Consider the following 25,675-nt stretch of genomic DNA (forward strand, 5'->3'; position numbering starts at 1 on the left):
CTATAACAGTCTAAAATCCATAGGCTTGGCTGTGGATCTTCCCTTGCTTGAAATATCAAACACGGCTATGCCTCTTTTTATGCCTACCCTAAGTGCAAAAATACAAATGAAGAAAAAATCATCCAAAAGGAAACCAACGACTGTACCAAGATACTTACTGTGTCCTTGCAAAGCAGATATTTACTAATACTGAATAGAATCAGAGCCTTCATACAGAGGAAATGCCAGGCAGATACTCACTAATACTGAATAGAAGCAGAGCCTTCATACAGAGGAATTCCTCAGGAGTAATCTGCAGCCATCCAAACTCCTGTGACATCTGGCGCATCCTCACACACTGGCTGTACATCCTGGACTTGTGCATCCGGTACCTGGGGACAAGGCAGGCAGCAGATAAAGTTTAAAAAGGGCTACTGACCTCACAATTACCACTTGGCTCAATGTTTTCAGCAGAGGCTGATCCAGTGCTGGTTTTACCGCACCACATACTCAGCCTCACAGTCTTACTCCTTTTCCTGCCCCTTTGCCCACATACAAAAATCAGAATTGCAGACCCCTGAAAGCAATGCAGTAAAACCAGGATTGGGTCACTTTTTCCTGGAAAAAATGGAGCCAGTTGGTGACCTCCAGTGACATCTGTTAAAAGAGATGGAAGAATCATAGCTGCACTTCATCTCTGATAGCCTCCGCTTAAAACACAAATGTGTAACTGGCTCTATACCATTATTAACATTCTTTGACAAATCTCTTGAGTTCATTTGCAGATACATTTTTTTTATGGGGATAAGGGCATTTTCTTTCAGCACTGAGATGATATTTTACAGATTTTCTGAATTGTTTTTTTCTGCAAGCTTAATGGATCAGCTTTCCCAAGCCTTTCTGGGAGCCACAAGGGAATTATGAGGGCTTGGGTTTGAGTTTGACTTTTGGTTAGATAGAAATGAATGTATATTTGATTAGAAATAAATAATATATATTAGGATGGATATTATGATTCAAAAGGAGTCATAATGTCCATCAGACAGAGAGACAAAAAGGATCTAAAATATAAGTTTTATAGATCTTGTGTATATCTTTCTTCGATGGATGTTATCACTCTTTTCAGTTGGCGGCATTCAAGCTTTAGTCAGTTACCTGGAAGTTATGCCTTGTTTAATATCCACCTGGCTATTCTGGGAGGGAAATTGAAGCATTTCTTTTGCCTTTGACAATGAGTCACCAGGATTTGCTAATTTTGGGTAATTTTAACCTGCACATTGATGATTCAGGATATGCTTTGGAAGACAAGACTTTGAGCTCTATGGCTGTGTTTACTGTTCCCATTCATGTAGGGGGAAATATTTTGGATCTCTCCTTTATTTGTGAGTCACCTGCTTTTCCAATGGAATTTTTAATATTGTGGTTTAACTCTGTTCTTTGGTCAGATCAGGTTTCATTGTAATTTGGTCTCTCATAGTCTACCTTCCATTCCTCACAACCTTAGACAGCTACAAGGATTTGTGGATGCTACCAAATTTGAAGATTGTTGGCAGCACTTGAATGCCATAGTAAATTCTGACAGCGCAACTTCATTGGCAGACTTCCTTAGTGTGTCCCTAAGTACAGTATTAGACCTGGCTGTGCCACTGAAGCAAGTCCCTCAGACCTCTAAGAAACAGATCCTCTGGTTTTCCTCCAGAGATTTCTCCTGTGAAGTGAGCTATGAGATGATCTGAGCATAATTGGAGAACATTTAAATCTCCAGATAAGGATGTATATCAACTAGCACTCGAAGAATAGAATTGCTATTTGATGTGGAAAATTCCCCCAACCTTTTTTTTCTAGGAAGATAAAGGCTTTCTTGAATTAGTCTCGTGAATTATTTGCACCTATTTATAATCTCTTACAATTCAGTCCAAGGGAGTCTGTTAAGATACCTATTGATTGTGAGGTTATTTTGACACTAAGGTCAGGGCTACATGCCAAGTTTTTGAGTGTTGCCAAAAGAGACACAGCTACTTTCGCTCCCACTATTACTATATTAGATGGGAAACATTTTTGCCTGCATCAACTGTGCAGGCAGTTGAGTTTTTGTCTGCAATGAATGGTAGTATCTGTGCTGTGTGTTGTTTCCCTGTCCTGCAAGTTTGTTTATGCACTGAGAAATGTTCTGGGAGAAGTTTTTTCACTAAGTCATTGCTAGAAAGCTGTATGCCTCTTTCCCTTAAGAAAGTTTTTTGTCCAACCTTGAAGAAAGCAACTTTGGATGCTCGTGATCCTAGTAATTACTGGCCTATTTCAAATCTTCCTTTCCTAGGGAAGATAACTGAACAAGCCATTGTGTCACAACTTCAAGAGTAATTATTTTTTTTTTTTTTTAGGAGTTTGGAATTCTTGATCATTTTCAGTCAGGTTTCTGTAAGGAACATAGTACTGAAACATTGCTAATTTCTCTGGTGGATTCCTGGTGGGCAAATTGAAGATGAAATTATTTTAAGCACAAAGGAAAAGCAGAATCTGGGGGTGATTGTATCTGATGATTTTAAGATGGCCAAACAGGTAGCAATTATTATTATTATTATTATTATTTATTTCTTTTGTATACCGACATTCGATCGAGATATCACATCGGTTTCCAGAAAACAGGTTGAATAGAGCCGGAACTGCCCTATTTTACATTGTAACAAGAGAACAGTTGATTAAACAATAAATATAAGGAACATTGTAACATATGAATAAAATTAAAATTAAATATTAGATGTGGGTATATAGAAATGGCATATAGCCTATATACAATATGTACAATATGACTTGGTTATGAGTAGGGTGGGGGACAGGGAAAAGGTAAAAGCCAGAAAGATGCTTGGTTGCAAAGGGAGAGGAATCATCAACAGAAAAAAGGAAGATGATATTGCCCTTGTATAGCTCCCTGGTGAGATCTCACTTGGAATAATGTGGAGACCACATCTTCAAAAGGATACAAACAGGATCGAGTCAGTTCAGAAGCTGGCTTCTAGAATGGTTAGTGGTCTTCATTGTAAAGCATATGGAAATAGACTTAAAGATCTAAACTTGGTATACCCTAGAGGAAAGGCGAGATAGGGGAGGTATGATAGAGACATTCAAATATCTCAAAGATTTCCAAGAACAGGAGGTGAGCCTTTTTCAATGGAAAGGAGGCTCTAGAATAAGGGGTCATGAGATGAGGTTGGAAGGGGGTAGAATCAGGAGAAATCTTGGGAAATATTTCTTTACAGAGAGGGTGGTGAATATGTGGAACAGCCTCCCAGTGGAAGTGGTGGGAACAAAAACAGTATCTGAATTCAAGAAAGCATGCGATAAATATAGGGGATCTCTAAGGAAGTGATGAGAATTATAAAGCTAAATTAACTGGATGGGCAGACTAGATGGGCCATACGGACTTTTTCTGTTGTCATGATTCTCTATATCTAAAGCTGGATGAAGTAAAGGCCAATGCCAGAAGTCTAAGAAGTAAGATGGGAGAGTTAGAGTGTATTGCAGTAAATGATGAGATTGACATAATTGTCATCACAGAGACCTGGTGGAAGGAGGATAACCCATGGGACAGAGCTGTATCAGGGTACAAATTATATCGCAATGATAGGGAGGATCAACTTGGTGGGTGTGTGGCACTTTATGTCCGGGAGGGTATAGAGTCCAACAGGATAAAGATCAAACAGGAGACTAAATGCTCAGTAGAATCTATATGGGTAGAAATCCCATGTGTGTTGGGTAAGAGTATAGTGATAGGAGTATACTACCGTCCACCTGGACAAAATGGTGAGACAGATGATGAAATGCTAAGAGAAATCAGGGAAGCTAACCAATTTGGCAGTGCAATAATAATAGGAGATTTTAATTACCCCAATATTGACTGGGTAAATGTAACATCAGGACTTGCTAGAGACATAAAGCACCTGGATGTAATAAATAACTGCTTTATGGAGCAATTGGCTCAGGAACCAACAAGAGAGGGAGCTATTTTAGATTTAATTCTTAGTGGAAAGCAGGATTTGGTGAGAGAGGTAACGGTGGTGGGGCCACTTGGCAATAGTGATCATAACATGATCAAATTTAAACTAATAACTGGAATGGGGACAATAAGTAAATCTACAGCTTTAACACTAAATTTTCAAATGGGAAACTTTGATAAAATGAGGAAAATAGTTAGAAAAAACTGAAAGGTGCAGCTGCAAAGGTTAAAAGTGTTAAAAGGCATGGACATTGTTTAAAAATACAATCCTAGATGCGCAGTCCAGGTGTATTCCATGCATTAAGAAAGGTGGAAGGAAGGTAAAACGATTACCGGCATGTTTAAAAGGTGTAGTGAAAAAGGCTATTTTAGCCAAAAAAAAAATCCTTCAAAAATTGGAAAAAGGATCCATCTGAAGAAAATAGGATAAAGCATAAGCATTGTCAAGTTAAGTGTAAAACATTGATAAGACAGGCAAAGAGAGAATTTGAACTGAATTTGGCCATAGAGGCAAAAACTCATAATAAAAACTTTTTAAAATATATTGAAAGCAAGAAACCTGTGAGGGAGTCAGTTGGACCATTAGATGATGGAGGGGTTAAAGGGGCTCTTAGGGAAGATAAGGCCATTGCAGAAAGACTAAATTAATTCTTTGCTTCTGTGTTTACTAATGAGGATGTTGGGGAGATACCAGTTCCGGAGGTGTTTTTCAAGGGTGATGAGTCAGATGAACTGAACCAAATCACTGTGAACCTGGAAGATGCTGTAGGCCAGACTGACAAACTAAAGAGTAGCAAATCACCTGGTCCGGATAGTATGCATCCTAGGGCACTTAAGGAACTCAAAAATGAAATTTCTGATCTATTAGTTAAAAATTGTAACCTATCATTAAAATCATCTATTGTACCTGAAGACTGGAGAGTTGCCAATGTAACCCCAATATTTAAAAAGGGCTCCAAGGGCAATCTGGGAAACTATAGACCAGTGAGCCTGACTTCAGTGCCAGGAAAAATAGTAGAAAATATTCTAAAGATCAAAATCGTAGAGCATATAGAAAGACATGGTTTAATGGAACACAGTCAACATAGATTTACTCATGGGAAGTCTTGCCTAACAAATCTGCTTCGTTTTTTTAAAGGGGTTAATAAACATGTGGATAAAGGTGAACCAGTGGATGTAGTGTATTTGGATTTTCAGAAGGCGTTTGACAAAGTCCCTCATGAAAGACTTCTAAGAAAACTAAAAAGTCATGGGATAGGAGGCGATTTTCTCAGTGGAAAAGGGTAAACAGTGGAGTGCCTCAGGGATCTGTACTTGGACCGTTGCGTTTCAATATATTTATAAATGATCTGGAAAGGAGTATGACGAGTGAGGTTATCAAATTTGCGGATGATACAAAATTATTCAGAGTAGTTATATCACAAGAGGATTGTGATATTACAGGAGAAGCTTGTAAGACTGGAAGATTGGGCATCCAAATGGCAGATGAAATTTAATGTGGACAAGTGCAAGGTGTTGCATATAGGGAAAAATAACCCTTGCTGTAGTTACATGATGTTAGGTTCCATATTAGGAGCTACCACCCAGGAAAAAGATCTAGGCATCATAGTGGATAATACTTTGAAATTGTCGGCTCAGTGTGCTGCAGCAGTCAAAAAAGCAAACAGAATGTTAGGAATTATTAGGAATGGAATGGTTAATAAAATGGAAAATGTCATAATGCCTCTGTATTGCTCCATGGTGAGACCGCACCTTGAATACTGTATACAATTCCTGTTGCCATGTCTCAAAAAAGATATAGTTGCGAAGGAGAAAGTACAGAGAAGGGCACCAAAATGATAAAGGGAATGGAACAGCTCCCCTATGAGGAAAGGCTGAAGAAGATATGATAGAGGGATGGGATAGAGCAGGGGTCAGGAACCTTTTTGGCTGAGAGAGCCATAAACGCCACATATTTTAAAATGTAATTCCATGAGAGCCATACAATATGTTTAAAACTAAATACAAGTAAATGTGTGCATTTTATGTAAGATCACACTTTTAAAGTACAATAAGTCTCTGAAAATATTACACCAGGCCTTAAGACACCAATACATCTCCTATTAGGAAAACGGACCAAGTCAGGCTGCTATAGAGTCCTACACAGAAACTACACGCCAGCAGAAAACCTCACCTGAATCACGTGCTGTCCCTCACCTAACATAGAATAAAGAGACCAAAACGCATAACAAGAAGCATGCAGACAAAAACTGAATTGGAAACTGCAACAAGCCAGAGTCTCTGTATGCAGTGTAACAAAGGAAAAAAGAAACATCACACATCCTTATAAAACAAATCAAGAAATATAAAATCATCAGCAGTAAAACTGTACTAACAAAAAGAACATATTTCGAAAAAGCTGATGAGTGGAATATCCAATAATTAAAAACTCATATAAAACATTTCCAGATACCAACAAAATATTTCAAAATAGCAGACACAAAGATCCAGTAATGAAAAATAATAAGGATACAAAAATTTTTTTGCTCTGCATACCTGGGAACGTTTGATATCCAGGTGTCCTGAGATTGTTCTGAATTAGCAGGAGGTGGGGTGGTTTGCTTGGAACTTTCTCCTCTCTGTCACATACCAGCGCTCTCTCTCACACTGGCTCTCAATGACACACCTATACACACATGCTCTCAGTCACTCACATATACAAATGTTTTTTCTCTCTCACTTATATAGGCTCTTAATTACACATTTACACACATGCTGTCTATCTTTTCACGCTTACACACACACAGGCTTTCAATCACATAAATACATGCTGTCTTTTTCTCTCACACACAGACTCTCATTCACATGCTTACAAACATGTCCTCTCTTTCTCTCATTTACACACAGGCTCTCAATCACATACTCACATGCTCCCTCACCTAAATCAGCTCTCAATCACACACAGACACACATGGTCTCTCTCTCTCATTTAAACACAGGCTCTCAATCACATACTCACATGCTCCATCACCTAAACCAGCTGTCAATCAGACACAGACACACATGATCTCTCTCTTACTTATACACACAGGCTCTTAAATCATACATACACATGATCTCTCTCACACACAAAGGATCTCAATCATACACACATACTCTTTCAAACAAACAGGTTTTCAATTACAAACTTACACATACAGGTTCCCAATGGTAAACTTACATTCATGCTCTCTCTCTCACAGGCAGGATCTCAATCACAGACATACTCTCTTTCACATATACAGGCTCTCAATCATTCACATACATGCAATCTCTCACTCACACACACAGGATCTCAAACACACATGCTTGCTCGCTCATTCACTCTCTCTCTCCCCCCCCCCCCCCCCCCGGGAACTCGCGGCAGCAGCAGCCACCTCCCAACGCTAACCTCCTTCATTTTCAGCCCTCGCGGAGGCGAAGGCGGAGTCCCATCGGCCGCAGTTGAAGATTTTCATTTTCCTCCGAGCCGCGCTGCAGTCTTCTTCCCGCGCAGGCACCCGATGCTCTCCACTTCCTCTTCCGGGCCGCGGGAAGAAGAGAGCACCGGCGTGCTCTCTTCTTCCCGCGGCCCGGAAGAGGAAGTGGAGAGCATCGGGTGCCTGCGCGGGAAGACCCGCGCAGGCACCCGATGACTCCAGCGCTGGCACCCGGCTGACACCCGATGACTCCCGCGCAGGCACCCGGATGACTCCAGTCGGCGTGCTCTCTTCTCCTCCCCCCCGCGGCCCGGAAGAGGAAGTGGTGAGCATCGGGTGCCTGCGCGGAAGAAGAGACCACGCTAGTGTGGTCTCTTCTTCCCGCGCAGGCACCCGATGCTCTCCACTTCCTCTTCCGGGCCGCGGGGGGGGGGGGGGAGGAGAAGAGAGCACGCTGGTGCCGCTGACTCCAGCTGTCCTGCCGCGTTCCGCCCGGGCTGACAGCATTTTAAGCCCGGGCGGCGGAGGACCGGGGAGCAGCTGGGTCAGCGGGGAACCGCGAAGTATGGCGACACGTGTCTGCGAGCCAGATGCAGCCCTCAAAAGAGCCATATCTGGCTCGCGAGCCATGGGTTCCCGACCCCTGGGATAGAGGGATATGATAGAGGTCTTTAAGATCATGAGAGGTCTTGAATGAGTAGATGTGACTCGGTTATTTACACTTTCAGATAATAGAAGGACAAGGGGGCATTCCATGAAATTAGCAAGTAGCACATTTAAGACTAATCGGAGAAAATTCTTTTTCACTCAATGAACAATTAAGCTCTGGAATTTGTTGCCAGAGGATGTGGTTAGTGCAATTAGTGTAGCTGGGTTCAAAAAAGGTTTGTATAAGTTCTTGCAGGAGAAGTCCATTAACTGCTATTAATCAAGTTTACTTAGGGAATAGCCACTGCTATTAATTGCATCAGTAGCATGGGATCTTCTTAGTGTTTGGGTAATTGCCAGGTTCTTGTGGCCTGGATTGGCCACTGTTGGAAACAGGATGCTGGGCTTGGTGGACCCTTGGTCTGACCAAGCATGGCAATTTCTTAAGTTCGTGATTTTGTTAGGTATCTCCTCAGCGTTTGATACTCCATCATTTCTTCTTTTGCATTGTCTTAGAAAGTTATGAATTAGCCACAGGTGGTACAGGGATTCAATCTTTCCTGTTGGATAGGTATGAGCAGATTCAAGTTGGGACTCCGTTTTCATTATGGAAAACTATCATGACTGGGGTTTCATAGGGCTCAGCTCTTTCTTCAGTGCTTTTCAATATTTTCCTCTAGCAGATGTGTTCGCTGTTGGCCACTTTAGGAGTGGGATAAAGTGTCTATGCAGATGATATACATTTTTTTCACTGGACCCAGTGTACCCTTCAGTTCCACCTACTATAGCCGGTTATATAAGAGCAAACAATGGCCTAGATTCATCATTCTGCTATATTTATAGCAGAATGATGGCCCATGAACAAAAAAGGTGCGAGGTGTGTGTGTGTGTGTGTGTGTGAGAGAGTGCAGCCAGCCACATCGTGGTGCCGCCTGATGATGACACCCATTGAGCATGGCTAATTCATCCTGCTATCTATGGAAAACACCATTCACGGTAAGCAAAATTGCTATATCTTTAGTTGCATTAAAAAGGGATTTCCGGGGGCATGTTTAGGTTGGAGTAAAATAGTGCATGTACTAGGTATTTTCAAAGTGTGCATACTACTACCCTTTACTCCCTTCCCATCTGACCTTCCACCCACACAATAAGCAAGTTTAAATGCATGGGTCTTTATTTTATGTGGATGCTTTACACTAGTTATCTATGAAAATAGCTATGAAGTATATACAATAAAAGTACTTGCAACTATTTGGCCACTGAAAATTGCCACAAGGAGGCACAGATTTAACACGTAATCAGGTCTGGCTTCCATAAAATAGTTTTTCCCATAAATTCCTTGAATAGAGCCTTGTGGCTAATTAGTTTTTCACCCTGGGTTCATAAAAAAAAAAAACCAACAAAAAAAACAAACTAAAAGAGGAAAAGAAGAAACTAAGAGAAGAATAGTCTTTATACTTTCGTTGCAACCCTCAGCTTGGGCCTCCCCATTGTGTATGGCTAATTCACCCTGCTTATTGTCAGAAAAAGCAAGTTTTGCTTACAGTAAATGGTGTTTTCCGTAGATAGCAGGATAAATTAGCCATGCAAAACCCACCCCTCTTCCCTCTTCAAACTAAATAAGCTAGCTTTATCAACTGAAGAGAGTTCTGGAACCACCGTTCGAACAGGAAGATCCACGCATGCTCAATGTACAAAATCTTTAACTGACTTTGACTTAAAGAAGTAATGTGAGTAGTATCCCTTGTTGTAGTCCTGGGGTGGAATCTCCTGGATTGCACGTTCTGGCGGCATAATTTGTGTGCCTCTTGAGTCAGGAGAGCTAGATGGTCAGGATTTGGGGGTGGAAGTGCAGAATGGGTTAACTTTAGTTGGTGGGAGAAATTGAGATGGTAAACTGTGCGGATTATTTTGAGCACCCATTGGTCCGTGGTTATTTCCACCTAGGCTTGTAGGAACTTTTGAGTTCTGCCCCTGACCAGAATTTGTGGCTGTGGAGATGGACTGGTTAAAAACCTTGTTGCAGTTTTGTGGGTGGTTATGGTTATGTCTTTGATGTTCGCCAGTTTGTCTGGCATCCCCTTTGCTGAAGCAGGTTGAGGGTGTTGCCAGGTTTGCTGATACACGGGCAGATGGTAAGTTTGGTATGACTGGTACTGTCTACAGGGATAGTAAAGATGTTTATACTGAGAGAAGCAGTGTCGATTACTGCTTCCAGGCTCACTCTGTGTAGATAATGACTGGATAGCCATGTTCTGCTCCTTTATCTGAGTGACTGTTTCTCCGTATAGAGGTCAGCGAGCTTTTCATGAATGCTCTCCCTTATGCTGCTTGCTTGCAACCAAGCCATTTTTCTGGCACCTATGGAGTCCACCGATGTTCTGGCAGTAGTGTCAAATACGCCATAGATTGAGCAAAGGAGATGAAGAGATTGAGGCTTAATCTGCTTGCCAGACTCTGACTAGATATATGGCTTCAGATTTTGCAAACATTCATAAATATTTATGTGCGTAAGAAATGTAAAATGTTTAGATTTTTTGATAAATGGTATAGAAATTAGATTAAATAACTAAAATAAGTACTGGACTATGTAGAATTGATGATGTTCTATTCTTGCGGTTAGAATGGTCCCTTGGAAGACACTCTTGCCAAAGTCGTTCAGCAATTTACGATGTTTAGCTAGCAGCATATTGGAATGCAGCTGGACTTTTTGCTTTTTTCATTACCAATTCAACTACTGCTGAGCTGTATGATAGTTGTACTACTCCATATCCAGGGGATTCTTTTAAATCTAAATATTAAGTCAACTTTTCTAGCTCCTGAGAAGGAGGAGTCCAATTTTTTTTTTTTTTTTAGCAGCATTGTGTTGTGCATGTTGTGAGATTGTAGAGTCAAAGGTTCTGCTGGGATGTCTAAAATTCTGAATAGTCCCATGACCTCTGCCTGTGGGTCTTGCTTTCTTACCTCTAATTTGAGTGTAGAGCTCATCTTATCCACAAACCTAAAGCAAATTAGATCCTCCGGGGGAGATGTGCACTCTGGTGGTTCTTTGGGGGGATCAGATAGTAATCCCATGGAACTGCTTGAGGATTCCCCTGTGGAATGATCCGATGGAAGGTATGGCATGCAGTTAATGAGGTGGTGAATGCTTTCTGAATGGAATGGGAGGAGGCGGCAACTCTTCCGGTAGAGGAGAGGCTGGCAAAGAACATAAGAACTTCTTTTTTTGCCACATCAATATTAACGGGTCAAGTTCGATTACAAGCAGTCTCATTGGGCTGAAATCACAACAGGCTTGCCCCAAGGGTCTACCTTTTCAGCCATGCTCTTTAACATGTACCTTACTCCTTTGTGCAAAGTGCTAGCTGGGTTGTGCGAGGGGTATAAATTGTATGCCGACGACATCTGGTTTTTTGTCCGGGTTCGTTCTTCCTGGACAGAATCAGTTGATCTAGTGAATCTGTGTGTGTCGACCATCAAGCGATGACTATTTTTTAACAAGCTGTTTCTCAATGTTTCCAAAACTCAGTGTCTGCTGATTCAGCATCCTCTGTCTAAGACCCCACACACTTCAGTTGTGATAGAGAATATTTCATTCTCACTTAACTCCTGCATTTGTAATTTAGGTGTCTTAATTGACCCTACCTTATCATTCCGTCCTTATGTCAAAAACAGAAGACAAGCTTTTTCAAACTTCGCGGACTCTGAGGTCTTAAACATCCGTTAGACAAAGTGGATTTTGCACAGTAGTACAAGCTTCTATCCTTCCCATTGTAGACTACTGCAATTCCACTCTCTTGGGTCTACCTGCTGGGTTTGACAGTTGCTTGGTTTTGAATATAAATATTACTACCCACATCATAAGGCTTGGGAATAACTGCACAGAGTGGCAGTTACTGCCTTAAGAGAAACATGAGGGTAATCTATATGGCCCGGCAGATACTACCATAAGAAGCTTGCTGGGACCATTTGATCCTTTTCTGCCTTCATTACTATGTTATGTTACTATGCAATACTTTTGCATCTTGAAGGTCAAAAAGACTGTCATCACACGTCCAGTATCAGAGTTCCCCAATTTTAACAAATTATTTGGAAAATATCTTGGTTTAACCCCCTTCCTCCTGAGTGTAAGGCAGTTCTGCTCAACCAATCTAACAGAATGTTTACTTTCCCTGAAATATGAACTACATGAGTGGGTTTGCCAGAGAAGATTTTTTAGACCTTTCAATTAGTCTAGTATGCGGCAGCTAGAGTGATTAGTGAGATAAGTAGATTTGAACAGGTAACACTAATATTAAAGGAACTGCATTGGTTGCCAGTGAAAAGTTGTTCATTTTAAATTATTGGGACTAACTTTTATACTATCCGTGTGTAGTAGTTAAAAAAAATTGAAGAGATACAAGTCCGTATTCAGGTTGCAGTCACAAGGAACTGGATTGTTAAAAATTCCTCCACTTTGTGACCATAGATCGGAAATTATTTGGAGAAGGTCTTTTACTTATACAGAGCCCACATTATGGAATGCCCTTCCGAATGTGCTGAGGCAGGAGACAGATGTAAAAATGTTTCAGAAAAGTTTGAAATCATTTCTATTTAAAAATGCTTTTAGGTATTGATTTGAGAATTTTAACATGACTTTTGTTTTATGTTTTAAATCAAGTACACTGTAAGTTTAATATTTTGAAGGTAGTATTAACCTGAGTCGAACAACCTGAAAGCGGTAGCGGGATATACGATTTTAAAATAAATAAACTACAAACAGAACAGATGTTAACTTTTCTGCCCAAAACAATTTTAAATTGACTCCTTGTGCCCCCTTGTTTGTTCAAATACATCACTGACAAAATTGTCAGACCATATCCTGATACTGTGGCTACTTGTGAGGAATGAGAATGCCAATTTGTTCACTCTGCCAGAAAGAGAAACCAAGGAAAAGCAAGGAAATTTCCTCAAGCACATGCTCCAAACAGGAGAGTGAGCAGCACTACAGGAAAATTGTTTCAGAAGATGCGCTGCTGTGCAATGACAAGCCTCCAAATGAGTCCTCCCTACAATAGGAAGAAACTTCATACATTTTGTTGGCTGAAACCATACGGCGGCGTGGCAGTCCTTTGGAGGAGACACCACTTGAGCAGTGAGTGTGGGGGAAGGGTGGAGGGTGGAGGGAGAGAGAGACCGAGCAACTGTGGTCTAAGAAGTGTAGATAACCAAAAAATTAAAAGATGCAAACTGGCATTGGCTGAAAAAGACAGACTGACCTTATTCTGTGGAATGAAGATGCAAAGCCCAACAAATCACAAATGCAGAACCTGACCTGAACAAAAATTAAAGAGAGCTGACAGATATCTGACCAGGGGCTAGGCAGAAGATGGTTCTCATTGAGAGCAGTCAAATACCGAGAGGCAAAGCAACTGGTGCTGACTGGTGTGAAGGATGAAATGGAAAAAAAAAAAGGGCAAAAGACATAGCAAATACAAAAAAAAAAAAGACTGAATAAAATAAAATATGGAAATTAGAAAACAACAAGAAAGGAGGAAATAAAACCTGGCAGAAGGAAGAGGGAACTGTGTTTTATCTCTAATGGAACAGAGAAACCTGGGCAAAGGATTGGACTTTTTCAAAGGGTTATAAATAACCAAGCACTATTTGGGAAAAAGTTTACAGTGCATGGATTTTTCTTTAAACAGGGTTTATGTACCCTTTAAAATCTCAAAAGGATAAAGCCGATAAAAAAAAAAAAAAGAATAAAAATAAAGCGAAGAATAAAAATAAACAGGCCACCCACATATTCTTGTACAGTCCTTTCATGTCCAGGCAGTATTACAGGGAAAGGCATGAGTCATTTTGTAATATGAAGCAGGGAGTACAAATGCCCTGCTGCAATATTACAGCAAAGGAAAGGGAATTTGGATTTTTGGTTCACCTTTTTCATGTAATGCTCAAGGCACCTTACAGCAATTTTTGATTTCATGTATAGTGATTACCTGCCCAAATTTTTACAATTTATGTGGGTACTGAGGCAACAGGAGATACAAGATCACAAGGAGTGTCAGTAAGAGAAGCAAGATTTGAACTCTGCTTTACCTGATGCACAGCCCCATTTGCTCTATCCATTAGACCACTCCCTGCTAGAGTACAATAAGGCAGGGTGTGGGTACTCCCCCCTCCTGCTCTCTGATGCAGGCAGAGATTCTGTATTTCTCCAATACAGACAGCACAGGTATTGGTAAGGGGCACATATCCAGGCTTCTTCACCTAAGAACAATCCAAGCACATTGTAGTACACGAGCTTTGGATCTCAAGGATCATGCCACGCGCTCTGGAATGCTCATCCACAGTAACATCTTAGGACAATTTTTAGAGCGGTTCAATGAAAGGTGTCATGACCTACCCAGGAGCTAATTTTTCTGGAACTAGATTATATATTGGAACTCTCCATTACCAATTCACTATTTGAAAATATGAATAGGTTTTGGAGGCTGCATAGAGAGAGGAATGCCCTGCAGAAAAAGGGAGGTGATATTGCCCCTGTAAGGTCCCTGGTGAGACCTCGCTTGGAATACTGTGTACAGTTCTGGAGACCGCACCTTCAAAAGGATATAAACAGGATGGAGTCTGTGCAGAGGGAGGCTGCTAAAATGGTCAGTGGTCTTTGTTCTAAAGCATATGGGGCAGACTTAAAAATCTAAACATGTATACCCTAGAGGAAAAGCAAGATAGGGGAGATATGATAGAGACATTTAAATATCTAGAATGATGAGGGTGAAAGGGGATAGACTCAAAAGTAATCCAAGGAAATATTTCTTTACAGAGAGGGTATTGGATATATGGAACAGCTTCCCAGAAGAGGTAGTGGAGACAACAACAGTATGCGATAAGCACAGGGAATCCCTGAGGGAGTAGCAGGGATTGTAATGCTGAATAATTGGTGTGAGCTGGCAGTCTAGATAGGCTATATGGTCCTTTTCTGCTATTATGTTTCTATGTATATTTTGAAAGCATAATTCATTTTGTCTAAGGAATGTTACGTGACTTTTTACATCTGTCACACAAAGGGGTTGAATTAACGTGAGATAGATGATGGACCTTTGGTCTGACCCAGTAAGGCATTTCTTGTGTTCTAGTCTGAGACTTATGAGCAGTAGTGCCAATTGTCATATCTGTATGATAAATGGAAAGTTTTATGTATAGGGGTTTTTCTGCTTGATTTTTTTTTTTGAACATGTGACACTAATTCTGTTTTTCTTTTAGACATTTCTGCCTGGCTGTCCTTCGGCATGTGCTCCTGTTTGCTTTCTTTCTAGGCTCCTGAGAAAAGGTCTCTGCTTATAACACTGAGGAGTGGCTGTAAGACTATATAGATTATAAAGATTTTCAGGAAAAATTTTCATGTCTTTAAAATGGAGCGAATCATTTTTTAAAAGTGCCAGCAGGATATGTAACACCATCTGGCTGAACCAATGTCTTCTTGTCACATCAGTATTATACTGTGCCATATCTGGTGTAATGTCTATCTGGCACAAATTACCAGCAATTTTCTGTCTCTCAAACTTACACAGCAGCAGTAATTCACACACAGAATCCTCTTAAAACACATCTCCATCCACCAACTTTACTGGCTCTCACTTAACTAAGGGAGTCATTTGCTACACTGCAATACAGCTATAACATGTGTAAAACAGCATTTATTGTCAGATATTTAGGCATTAAACCATGCTCTATTACAATGAGCTGCTTGTATGCAATTTGCATGTATACATTTTACAGATCCATGCAAAGCAGCTCTTGCATAGGTAATTCTATACAAATAAGAACATAAGATTTGCCATACTGGGTCAGACCAAAGGGGGGATATGATAGAGGTGTTTAAAATCATGAGAGGTCTAGAATGGGTAAATGTGAATCGGTTATTTACTCTTTTGGATAATAGAAGGACTAGGGGGCACTCCATGAAGTTATCAAGTAGCTCATTTAAAACAAATAGAAGAAAATTCTTTTTCACTCAGCACATAGTTAAGCTCTGGAATTCATTGCCAGAGGATGTGGTTACAGCAGTTAGTGTAACTGGGTTTAAAAAAAAGATTTGGATAAGTTCCTAGAGGAAAAATCCATACATTGTTATTAATTAATAAGTAATAGTAGCTTGAGATTTATTTAATGCTTGGGTACTTGCCAGGTATTTGTGACTTGGATTAGCCACTGTTGGAAACAGGATACTGGGCTTGATGGACCCTTGGTCTGACCCAGTATGGCAACTCTTATGTTCTTAACTTGGAATAGAGTTCTATGTTTACTTGGATGATATCCAACTGTATTTTCCCATGAGATGTTTATTGGCCATTGAATTAAACCATAGTTCAGTTTGTCTCACTACCATCAATTCATGAATGTTTACTAATAAACTGTTATTGAAATTTATTTAAATCATTGTGTTATGTTTTCATCGGTTGTCTGCTATTCCTCCAGACATAAGTAATTTTCCCATAGTAGTGAACGGTAACATTATCCGGTTCATGGCTTCTTTTTTGATAAACTTCTTTTTTATAGGCCACAGATTCAATCAGTCCTAAAAACTGAATATTTTAGATTGTGAATGCTTTGGCAATTTCATTATGTACTGGAATGCAGTGATTTCTGAATAATTGTTCAGTACTTAGAATCTACCACAATGGATTACTGTAATGCATTATGCATGGGTCTCCTCAATACCTATGTTCATGGACTGCAGATTTTACAAAATTCGTCCAACCGGTTAGTGATGCACATTGCCCCTTGGAAACATGTTATGCCACTGCTGTACCAACTTCATTGGCTTCCATTGAAGCAGTGAATTAAATTTAAGTTTTTATTTCTCATCTTTAAATCGGTCATTATGAATGGTCCGAATTATTTGACTAAATTGTTAAAACCATATTTACCAACAAGGTCATTTTGCTCTCAAGACAAAGGTTTTTTGGCAGTCCCACTTATCAAAGATAGTCTTTTCCAAGTTACAAGGTCATGGGCCTTTTCGGTTATTGGCCCCACCTTGTGGAACCAATTGCCTGCTTCCATACATTTCAGAAATGATTTTTGTGTTTTTAGAAAACAAATGGAAGCCCACATTTTCAGGAAGCTTTTCAGTAAAATGATTGTGTATTTTAATATTATGATTGCATATTTTAAGATTGCTTATTATGCATTTTACTTTGATTATGCAAATACATTTTGATATTATATTAAGTAAATGACTATCTAAATTAGCAAACTGGAGGAACCACTGATGTTCCTGATGGATGGGAATATGCAGATATGCCACCGTCAGATCCAGAAATGTGAGGTACTCCCTGCTGGTACTGCCATTATGAGAGAGAGCGCATCATTTCCATCCTGAAATGCATGATTCATAAATGTCAGTATTGGCTGAAACAAACCTTCCTTCTTGGGCATAACAAAACAAATGGAATAACGGCCCCTATTTTGCTGCAATGCAGGAGCAGGAATCACTGCTTCCAGGTGCAATAGTCTTTGTAATGTTGCTTCCACTTCTACCCTCTTCTGAGGAGAGTTGCATGGAGAGATCATAGTGGCATCTGGAGGAATACGAAGAAATTCTAGAGAATGCCCATCATGAACCACTTCGAGAACCCACTGATCCAAAGTAATCTGGACTCACCTATGATAAAACGTCATAGGAAGCCACCTATCTCCTGCCCCAACAGGTGAGCCCACAAACCTTCATTGGGAAGACCGAGGGGCTCCACCTTCGGGGATGAAAGGACTGAGACCAGCGAAAAGGACAGGACCTCTGGCAAGAATGTCCCCTATAAGGCTGACAATGACTAGTCTCGGGAGCGACCACGTGCCCGAAAAGATTGGGCAACAGGTTTCTTGTCCTCTGGCAATCGAGGGACCTGGGTCTTTCTCCATTTACTTGTCATTTTTTCCAATTCACTGCCAAACAAAAGCAAGCCCTTGAAGGGCAGGTTGGTAAGATTGGACTTCGAAATAGTATTCGCCGACCAGTGGCACAGCCACAGCTGCCACCTGGCCGCAATAACCGAAGCAGCTCCTCTGGCGGCTGTGCAAACAAAGTCACAGCCCACATCAGCTAAGAGGGCAGCCCCCTGTTCTACCATAGGTCCAGGATCAGACACAGTGCTACCAAATTCTTGACAAAGACACAATGTATCCCGAGCTACCAAGGCACAACAAGAAGCAATTTATAAGTTTATCGTCACTGCCTCAAAGGATTGCTTTAGGATAGCCTCAATCCTTTTATCCTGAGCATCCTTCACTGCTGCACCTTCCTCTACCGGGATGGGGGTACATTTTGTGACAGAATACACCAAGGCATCCACCTTAGGGAAACACAACTGCTCTCTGGCCTGCGGATCCAAGGAGTATAAACCCGCCAATACATGTCCTCCTTTAAAGGACATCTCTGGCGCAATCCATTCCAGATCAATCAACTCCTGTATTGCCTCTAGGAGGGGAAAGAAACAAGAAGCCTTGTGTAGAGGGATCAAATGGGATCTTCCTTCTGCATTTCCATAGAGTCAGCCCCAGCCACTCAGAGGTTCTTCAAGGTCTGAGAGTTCAAGCTTGGCAACTCATCTCTATGAAAGAAATGGAGACGAGTGCTATATGGCTCCAAATCTGACGGAATATTCCCTTTCTCATTAGGAGAGCCAGCACTATCATTATCGGTAACATTTTGATCCACCTGCATTCGAGCCTTGCCAGACTGCACTGCGCTTGGGTGCTTATCCATGGAGACAGGCAGAGGAACACTCATAGTGCATGGACCTATTTTAGTAGTTACTGCCGATTCAGAAGACCGCCCTGTAGAAAGGTCTGCAATCCCTGGAAGAATTCCTTCCAGGAAAAGGAGGATTGGTCCATTCCAGACCCCATAGGCCCGAACCTGACGTCCTGAGAGACAGTATCCCCTGATGACTCAGTCCATGGATCGATCAAAGGAGGGGACACCCCTGTCATGTCGCCCTTGGTCCCACTCCCCTCAGATCGAGAAGATAGACCATCACCGGCAAAATCAGGAGGTAAATCTCCCTGAGCATCCAGGCATTGCTGACACAGGCTTAAAGATAGCTCTGGCTGAATGGCCCTGATGCAGCATGCACATATAGCTAAGTGCTTAGGCTTCTTCAGTGCAGGTGCTATGGTTGCAAGCGTGCAGATTGGCAAAAGCTCGCACCTAGAGTATCCGCATGTATCAGCTGCGCCAAAAACAGACTTACAAAAAAATGTGCGTCCAAGCACACACACCTAGGGCACCTGTCCAACTAGATGCCCAAACTGGGTGTTCAGTAGCGACACTAAGGAAAACACCTAAGTTGGACGCACAAGATTTGCGTCCAGAAAGAATGCCCAAATGGGACACACAGGCGAGAACAGATGTGCAAATGGACATGCGTGGGTGTGCCAATGGCCCTCAGCAAAAAGCACGCAAAATTACCTCGCAGCCTACCACACGCCAAAAAATGGAGAAGCCTGGGAGTGAGGCCTAGCCAAACAGCTGCTCAACTTGCAGAGTCTTCATTTTCTCCTCCTTTCACAGAACTTCCCAGAGACATGAATGGGACAGTCAAATGCAAAAGAAATAAACTCTTCGCCTGCTTTCTTTCTTCTTTTTGCTGATTTCCTTTTTTTTTTTGTTTTTTTGTAAAGTAAAAAACTTTTACCTGAGCTCAGCCGCTCCTGGCTGAGAACAGGAATGGGTCCTGGCTTCGGGGAGAGAGGGCTAAGGCCTTCTCCATCGAGCCTCTTTTGGCCTGAAACTGCCAATTAAAATTTAGGTCCACACCATTCAAGGTTACCGGACTGAGGGAACTCTACTGAGGGAGGGACCACAAGGTATCACCTCAGGATGCAAGGGGTGCTATACAGAGATCTTGTCTTTCCAATATCTCCTTTCAAACGTATTCTTTTCTTTTTTTTTTTACTCATAGGCAATTCCCCAAAGGGAAATGCATGTCCACCATCAGCTGGAGATAGAGAATACAGGCAGGCTGATGGAGCAGGACTATATGGCCATGACATCAGCTTTTACTGTGTCTCCATCTGCTGGCAGAGGTGCATAACCCACTCTTTCGGACTGACCTGCCCGAACACTAAGGAAGTTTTCATTATGAGTTTGTATTTCCACAGCAAGCTTCTTTTCAAATTCTCTCTTTGCCTTATCAATGGCTTTGCATCTAACTTGCCAAAACAGCTAGGTTTATATTTTAGCGATTTTCAAGGAGTTGTAGCTAACTCATCACAGAGAAATTGGGATGCTTTTTAAAGGGCCATGTGGCCTAAAAATAACACCCCCGAAAGTGACAAAATTCCCCAGGGATCTTAGCAGATTCCCACCCACCTCACGCTGCTTATCAAGGTAGCCCGGCATAAAAAAAACACACACAAAAAAAATTAAGTAAACAAATCTCATGCGGTAACAGCCCCCACCCTGGGGTAGAACCCCACTCTACTCTATTTGCTTCGGCTCTCTTGTTTGGTTAATTAGTTATTCCCCTAAGTTCCATGTAAACCGGCCTGATATGAATCCCTTCATGAAGACCGGTATAGAAATATGTTAAATAAATAAATAAATAAATACTCCTCCCATAAATGACAACTAGTCTCTTGGGTCTTGTGACCCCCACTCTCCCTTCCATTAAATAAATCCCTGGTGGGCTAGGATTGCCTCCCACCTTAGCCCTCCATGCTTTTACTTGAAGTCCCTGGTACTCCGGTGGTGGCCTGAAATGCTCCCTAGCTCTGGTCTGTTTGACGCCATTTTTCAAAATGGCACCGACTGATCTTTGAGTTGCCACAATATTTTCTCAGAGGGAGGGGTAAATATCGTGGGAACATCCCCCCCCCCATGGTGAAATATCGCAGCTTAGTAAATAAGACTCATGACCACAGGAAATACTGTACTAGCCATTTTGTTGTAACCCAATTCTGTTGCTCTTCCTTTGTCTTTTGGCTGAAGCAGAGTAGCCTCTGTCGTCTGTGCTGGTTTCAATTAGAAGTGGCAAAATGATTTCTACACTGCTCTTGCATTAAAGACACTTACTCATTGAAGACCAGGTCCGGAGCGAAGTACAGCATTCTGGAATTGACATTTTTAAACGATCTCCATCCCATAGCAAAAATCATCAGCCCCATCCAGGAGTACTGAATTATCATCATTTGGTCTTTCACGTGCAAGTTACAAAATCCTAAAAACATGAGAATACAAAAAACAAACTTATAATCAGAGCATTCCTGGTAAAGCCACCCATCTGCCTGCAGTATTCCCTTCTACCATATTATTATATTGATGCATCCAAGATCATGTAATCTAGCTATAATCTCCTTCCAGCGAAGGTATTGTTGTATTGGGTATCATGCGTAAAACTAACCACGGTATCTCGTTCAGATCAGTGTTGTTGAAACATTAGAATTTTGGACCTGCTGCCAAGAAAAGATAAAATCTCAAGACTTGATAGCTAAGCAGCAATTTATTGAGTTAGCCAAATAAAAAAGTATTCTCTGCAAACTTATTTTCTGACCTCTATTTCTATGTAAAAGCACCCCAGAATCTGGTCCTTTTCCCTAGACTCGAGGCTGTGAATGTAACACTGCATATTTAATATTACACAGCAGGCTGTTTTCTCCATCCTGCTGTGGATTTTTGTTTTTTGTGCGCGTAATCACAGTGGGGTTCAAATCTGCAGACTGCCTCAAGTCCTCTAGATCCAGATTTAGAAAGCTCTCACCACAGCATGATGAAATGGATATGGCTGCCTGCACTATAATATTCCAGCAGTGCCACATTCTACCATCATTCCTAGTGCAAATGATATCACTGCAACTTTTCAGTTAATACTCTGTGTACAATTATTAGACACAATGGAGTTGAAATTAAAAAATTAGGTCAGTAGATAAGATACTTGGTTATTGTTGTATCGCTAAATATCCAGCTAAATCTACCCACTCTAAATTTGTGTGGGTAGATTTAGGGATGCCATTTTCGCAGAGGGGGTTAATCAGCTGGCGCCGAATAAGAACAAATTTCAGACATTCAGGCCGATTCTGTAAGGTCCGCGGCAAAACGGGTGCTCAGTGTTGAGCGCCAGCTCTTCAAACATGCGCCCAGTCATCTCTCCTGGGTGCGCGATCCTGTATTTAAACGAGGGGGTTGTGCTAAAAGGAGGCGCTAGGGCCGATTACACGCCCCTAGCGCCTCCATGGCTCTGTCAGCGGGCTCAGGAAATCAACGCTCAATTTTATCAACGTTGGTTTTCCAAACCCACTGACAGCCAAGGGTTAGGAAAATGGATGCCGATAAAACTGAGAGTCCATTTTCCTAACCTGACAGGCTGGCACTTTTTTTTTTTTTACATTTTTGGTTCCTCTGACTTAATAGCACTTGGATATTAAGTCAGAGGGTGTACAGAAAAGCAGTATTTTCTGCTTTTCTGTACACTCTTTTGGGCTTCTCAGAAATTAACGCCTGCCCTTGGGCAGGCGTTAATTTCTGTGCATAAAATGTGCGGATCAGCCGCACATTTCTTTTCAGTATCCTGGGTGAATTACTAATAGCCTCATCTACATACATTTGCATGTGATGAGTGCTATTAGTGTTGGGGGCGGGGGGTGTTTGGACGCATGTTTTCGATGCACTAAACCCCTTCCTGTATAAGGGGCAGTGGATGCACGTTGAAAACGCGTGTCCAGCTGCGGGTAAAATAGTGCGCTCATCTGAGCGCACTACAGTATCGGTCTGCTTGTCTGTTTTTTACCCACAGGCTTTGCAGCAATTCTCAAAGCGCAAGTACGCACATATGTTTGCACTGAAACTTGCCATGGATACAAAGTATGCACAGTCACTTGCACATGCTTTTGCTGCAGGCAGATTTTTACTCAAAATATACACGCAAAGATTTGAAAATGCCACTTATATGTGTATGTTTCCTCTTAATAAGGGGAATTTTCAGCAGTCGGGGAGGGATAAAGTCAGACATGCAGACTTTAGCCTGAATTTTCAAAGTGGAGCTTTATGTGCACACATTTACATAAACTCGTTAGCAGGCATAAATGTGAGTAGATTTTCTTGCATGCTTTAAAAAAATCAAAATTATGAACATAGATACTATCTCCCCCCCCACCCCAAACACCTCTGTTTGTGCATAAAAGTATGTACAGAATTGCTTTTACACATACAAACATCTCAGGCAATTTCCAAAATCCCATTTACTTGCATAGAACTGTGTCAATGCATTTGGAAATTCAGCCCAATGGTACTAAAAGTCCACACTTTGTACCCCTTTACTCACATTGAGGGAGGGTGATTTCGTGATTGCTTTTTACCTGCATAAATTGCTTTGAAACTGTCAACATTGCACTGACTGGCTGAATTTGAAAGCCCAACCCAGGAACATGTTCGACTCAGTCCCATTTATAGCCAGCTAAATTTGTGCAACCTCCTATTTTAAATGCACAAATGTAGCCATTCAAAGAGGCCAAATGTTTAAATGGGTAGATTTGCTCAGGTAAATTTTAAATATTGACCCCACGTGACAGAGAAGGTGGTGTAGTTTACAAAAGAAAACAATGAAATACTTTATCGGTCAGGAGAAATCCCATAATGTAATTCAAATCCAATGTGCCTTACCTCTATGTGACTCAAGTCACTGTGGGAATGGATTTTTAAGGAGGAACTCTTTATCCATAAAATAGTCTCCTTTAAATTGCCACACACACACACATACACTCTGTAGGCAAGGAGGCGGGGCCAGAATTTAATTTTGAAATCCTGGTGTGTTATTTACCCCACACACTTTCCATCTGCAAAGCATGCACTGGGCGGCCAACATATTTTTAAAGGGAAACTCTGCAATTATAAAAATCACCTTGCAGGCACATGGGTGCAAAGTATTTATCTGATTTATATTCTGCCTTTCAGATACTTCAAAGCAGATTACATTCAGGTAGTGTAGGTACTTGCGGACCTGCAAGCACCGAGGGAGATACTCTCCTCATCTTTGTCTCTCGCTGCTAATCCCGTGACCTGGAGTAAATCACTGAATCTCTGTGTAACTTTTTTTTTTCCCTTTGGCCCTTTAGTTCTTCCTGCCTTTTTCTTCTTCCAGCTCAGCTGAAACCAGTGCTGGGATTCTGGTGCCATGAGCCTTCATTTGAAAGTACCTGGGGAGTTCTCTCCCCGTTAACAGATCCAGCCTCCCACTGTTCCTAGTCTGGTCATTGCGCTGATGGTCCTGAGGCTGGGAGGTAAGCACTAGAGCTCCCTTCCACATCCCTGTGTCATGGGCTCTAAATCCAGCTACCAGGCGTTGCACATAATAGTGAACATGGGGCCCCAAAGGAGCTTTGACTGCTGCCTCGACAATACCCCCAGCCTTGGAAGACCCAATCTGGGGACTGAACTGGGGATCTTTTGCATGTAGTGCCACTGAGCTACTCGAGTTTTAATCCCTGTCCAAGCTCTTCTGCACATTCCCTATGTGACCTTGGCTCTAATCCCAGCGGATCCCACTGGCTCTGTGTAAGGCTTGGGCAAGTAGCTGTGAAGCTCAGATTCAGTTTAGCGGTCACTGGATGAGTTACCCAGCCTGAATCTGCGCCGTCTGAATATCTGGTCCTGTTTACCCAGAGTTAACCAGGTAACAGAATATATCAGCACTTCCCAGCCAAAATAAAACTGCATCCTGGGAATGCACCAGCGCTACATTTTTTGGCTGGGTAAATTTGGTTTTGGCAGCAATTTGCCCGGACAACATATTTAGCTGGTGAGCAGGTGTGTGTGTGTGTGTGTGTGTGTGTGGAAGGGGGGGGGGGGGGGGGCAACATATTGCAAATGTTAGCTGGAGAAACCCTTTGAATCAAAAAGAAACTACACAAACTTTGCCTCTAATATTTGTGTGGCTGGAGTTAGAGGGAACAACTACAGTACATTAAAATACATGCATACAATATACTCCCCCCCCCTAAAAACCTGAACTATTCCTGAGAACATGGACTTTAAAAGCATTAATTATATTCAGCTATACTTAGGGGACAATTTTCAGAGCAGGAACGCAGCTGCCTAATTCCATAGGCAGGTGTAAGATTCCTTGTGAAAACTGCTGTTTGCACTGTATACTGTAGGACCAGCTCTGCCACTGACTGCATGTGAATCCGGGCAAATCACTGCAATTCCCGGTATCTCACTCTAATCCAAGCTCTCCCAGCCACCGTCTGTTGCCTCGGGGATACATCACCGTCTCCCTGCACCTCGATTCATCTTCCAGCTCTGCCACTGACTCATGCAGTAAGAATAAAACTGAGCAGTCTAAATTAGAGATGTGAATCGTGTCCTCGATCGTCTTAACGATCGATTTCGGCTGGGAGAGGGAGGGAATCGTATTGTTGCCGTTTGGGGGGGTAAAATATCGTGAAAAATCGTAAAAAATCGAAAAAACGTAAAATCGCAAAACCGGCACATTAAAACCCCCTAAAACCCACCCCCGACCCTTTAAATTAAATCCCCCACCCTCCCGAACCCCCCCCCAAATGACTTAAATAACCTGCGGGTCCAGCGGCGGTCCGGAACGGCAGCGGTCCGGAACGGGCTCCTGCTACTGAA

The 25,675-nt window shown here is 41.8% G+C and overlaps 1 protein-coding gene across 1 annotated transcript in view; it reads right to left on the reverse strand.

Moving 5' to 3' along the window:
* AR (androgen receptor) overlaps positions 1-25,675 on the reverse strand; it is a 475,175-nt gene that overhangs the window by 26,470 nt on the left and 423,030 nt on the right. Inside the window, exons 5-6 of the mRNA XM_029607286.1 lie at positions 21,122-21,266; positions 241-371 (exon numbers count right to left, since the gene is read on the reverse strand). Of these exons, the coding sequence (XP_029463146.1) occupies positions 241-371; positions 21,122-21,266 (276 nt within the window). The remainder of the gene's footprint in view (positions 1-240; positions 372-21,121; positions 21,267-25,675) is intronic.

This window comes from Rhinatrema bivittatum, chromosome 6 (genome assembly GCF_901001135.1).
Source record: "Rhinatrema bivittatum chromosome 6, aRhiBiv1.1, whole genome shotgun sequence".
Taxonomy (NCBI): domain Eukaryota; kingdom Metazoa; phylum Chordata; class Amphibia; order Gymnophiona; family Rhinatrematidae; genus Rhinatrema; species Rhinatrema bivittatum.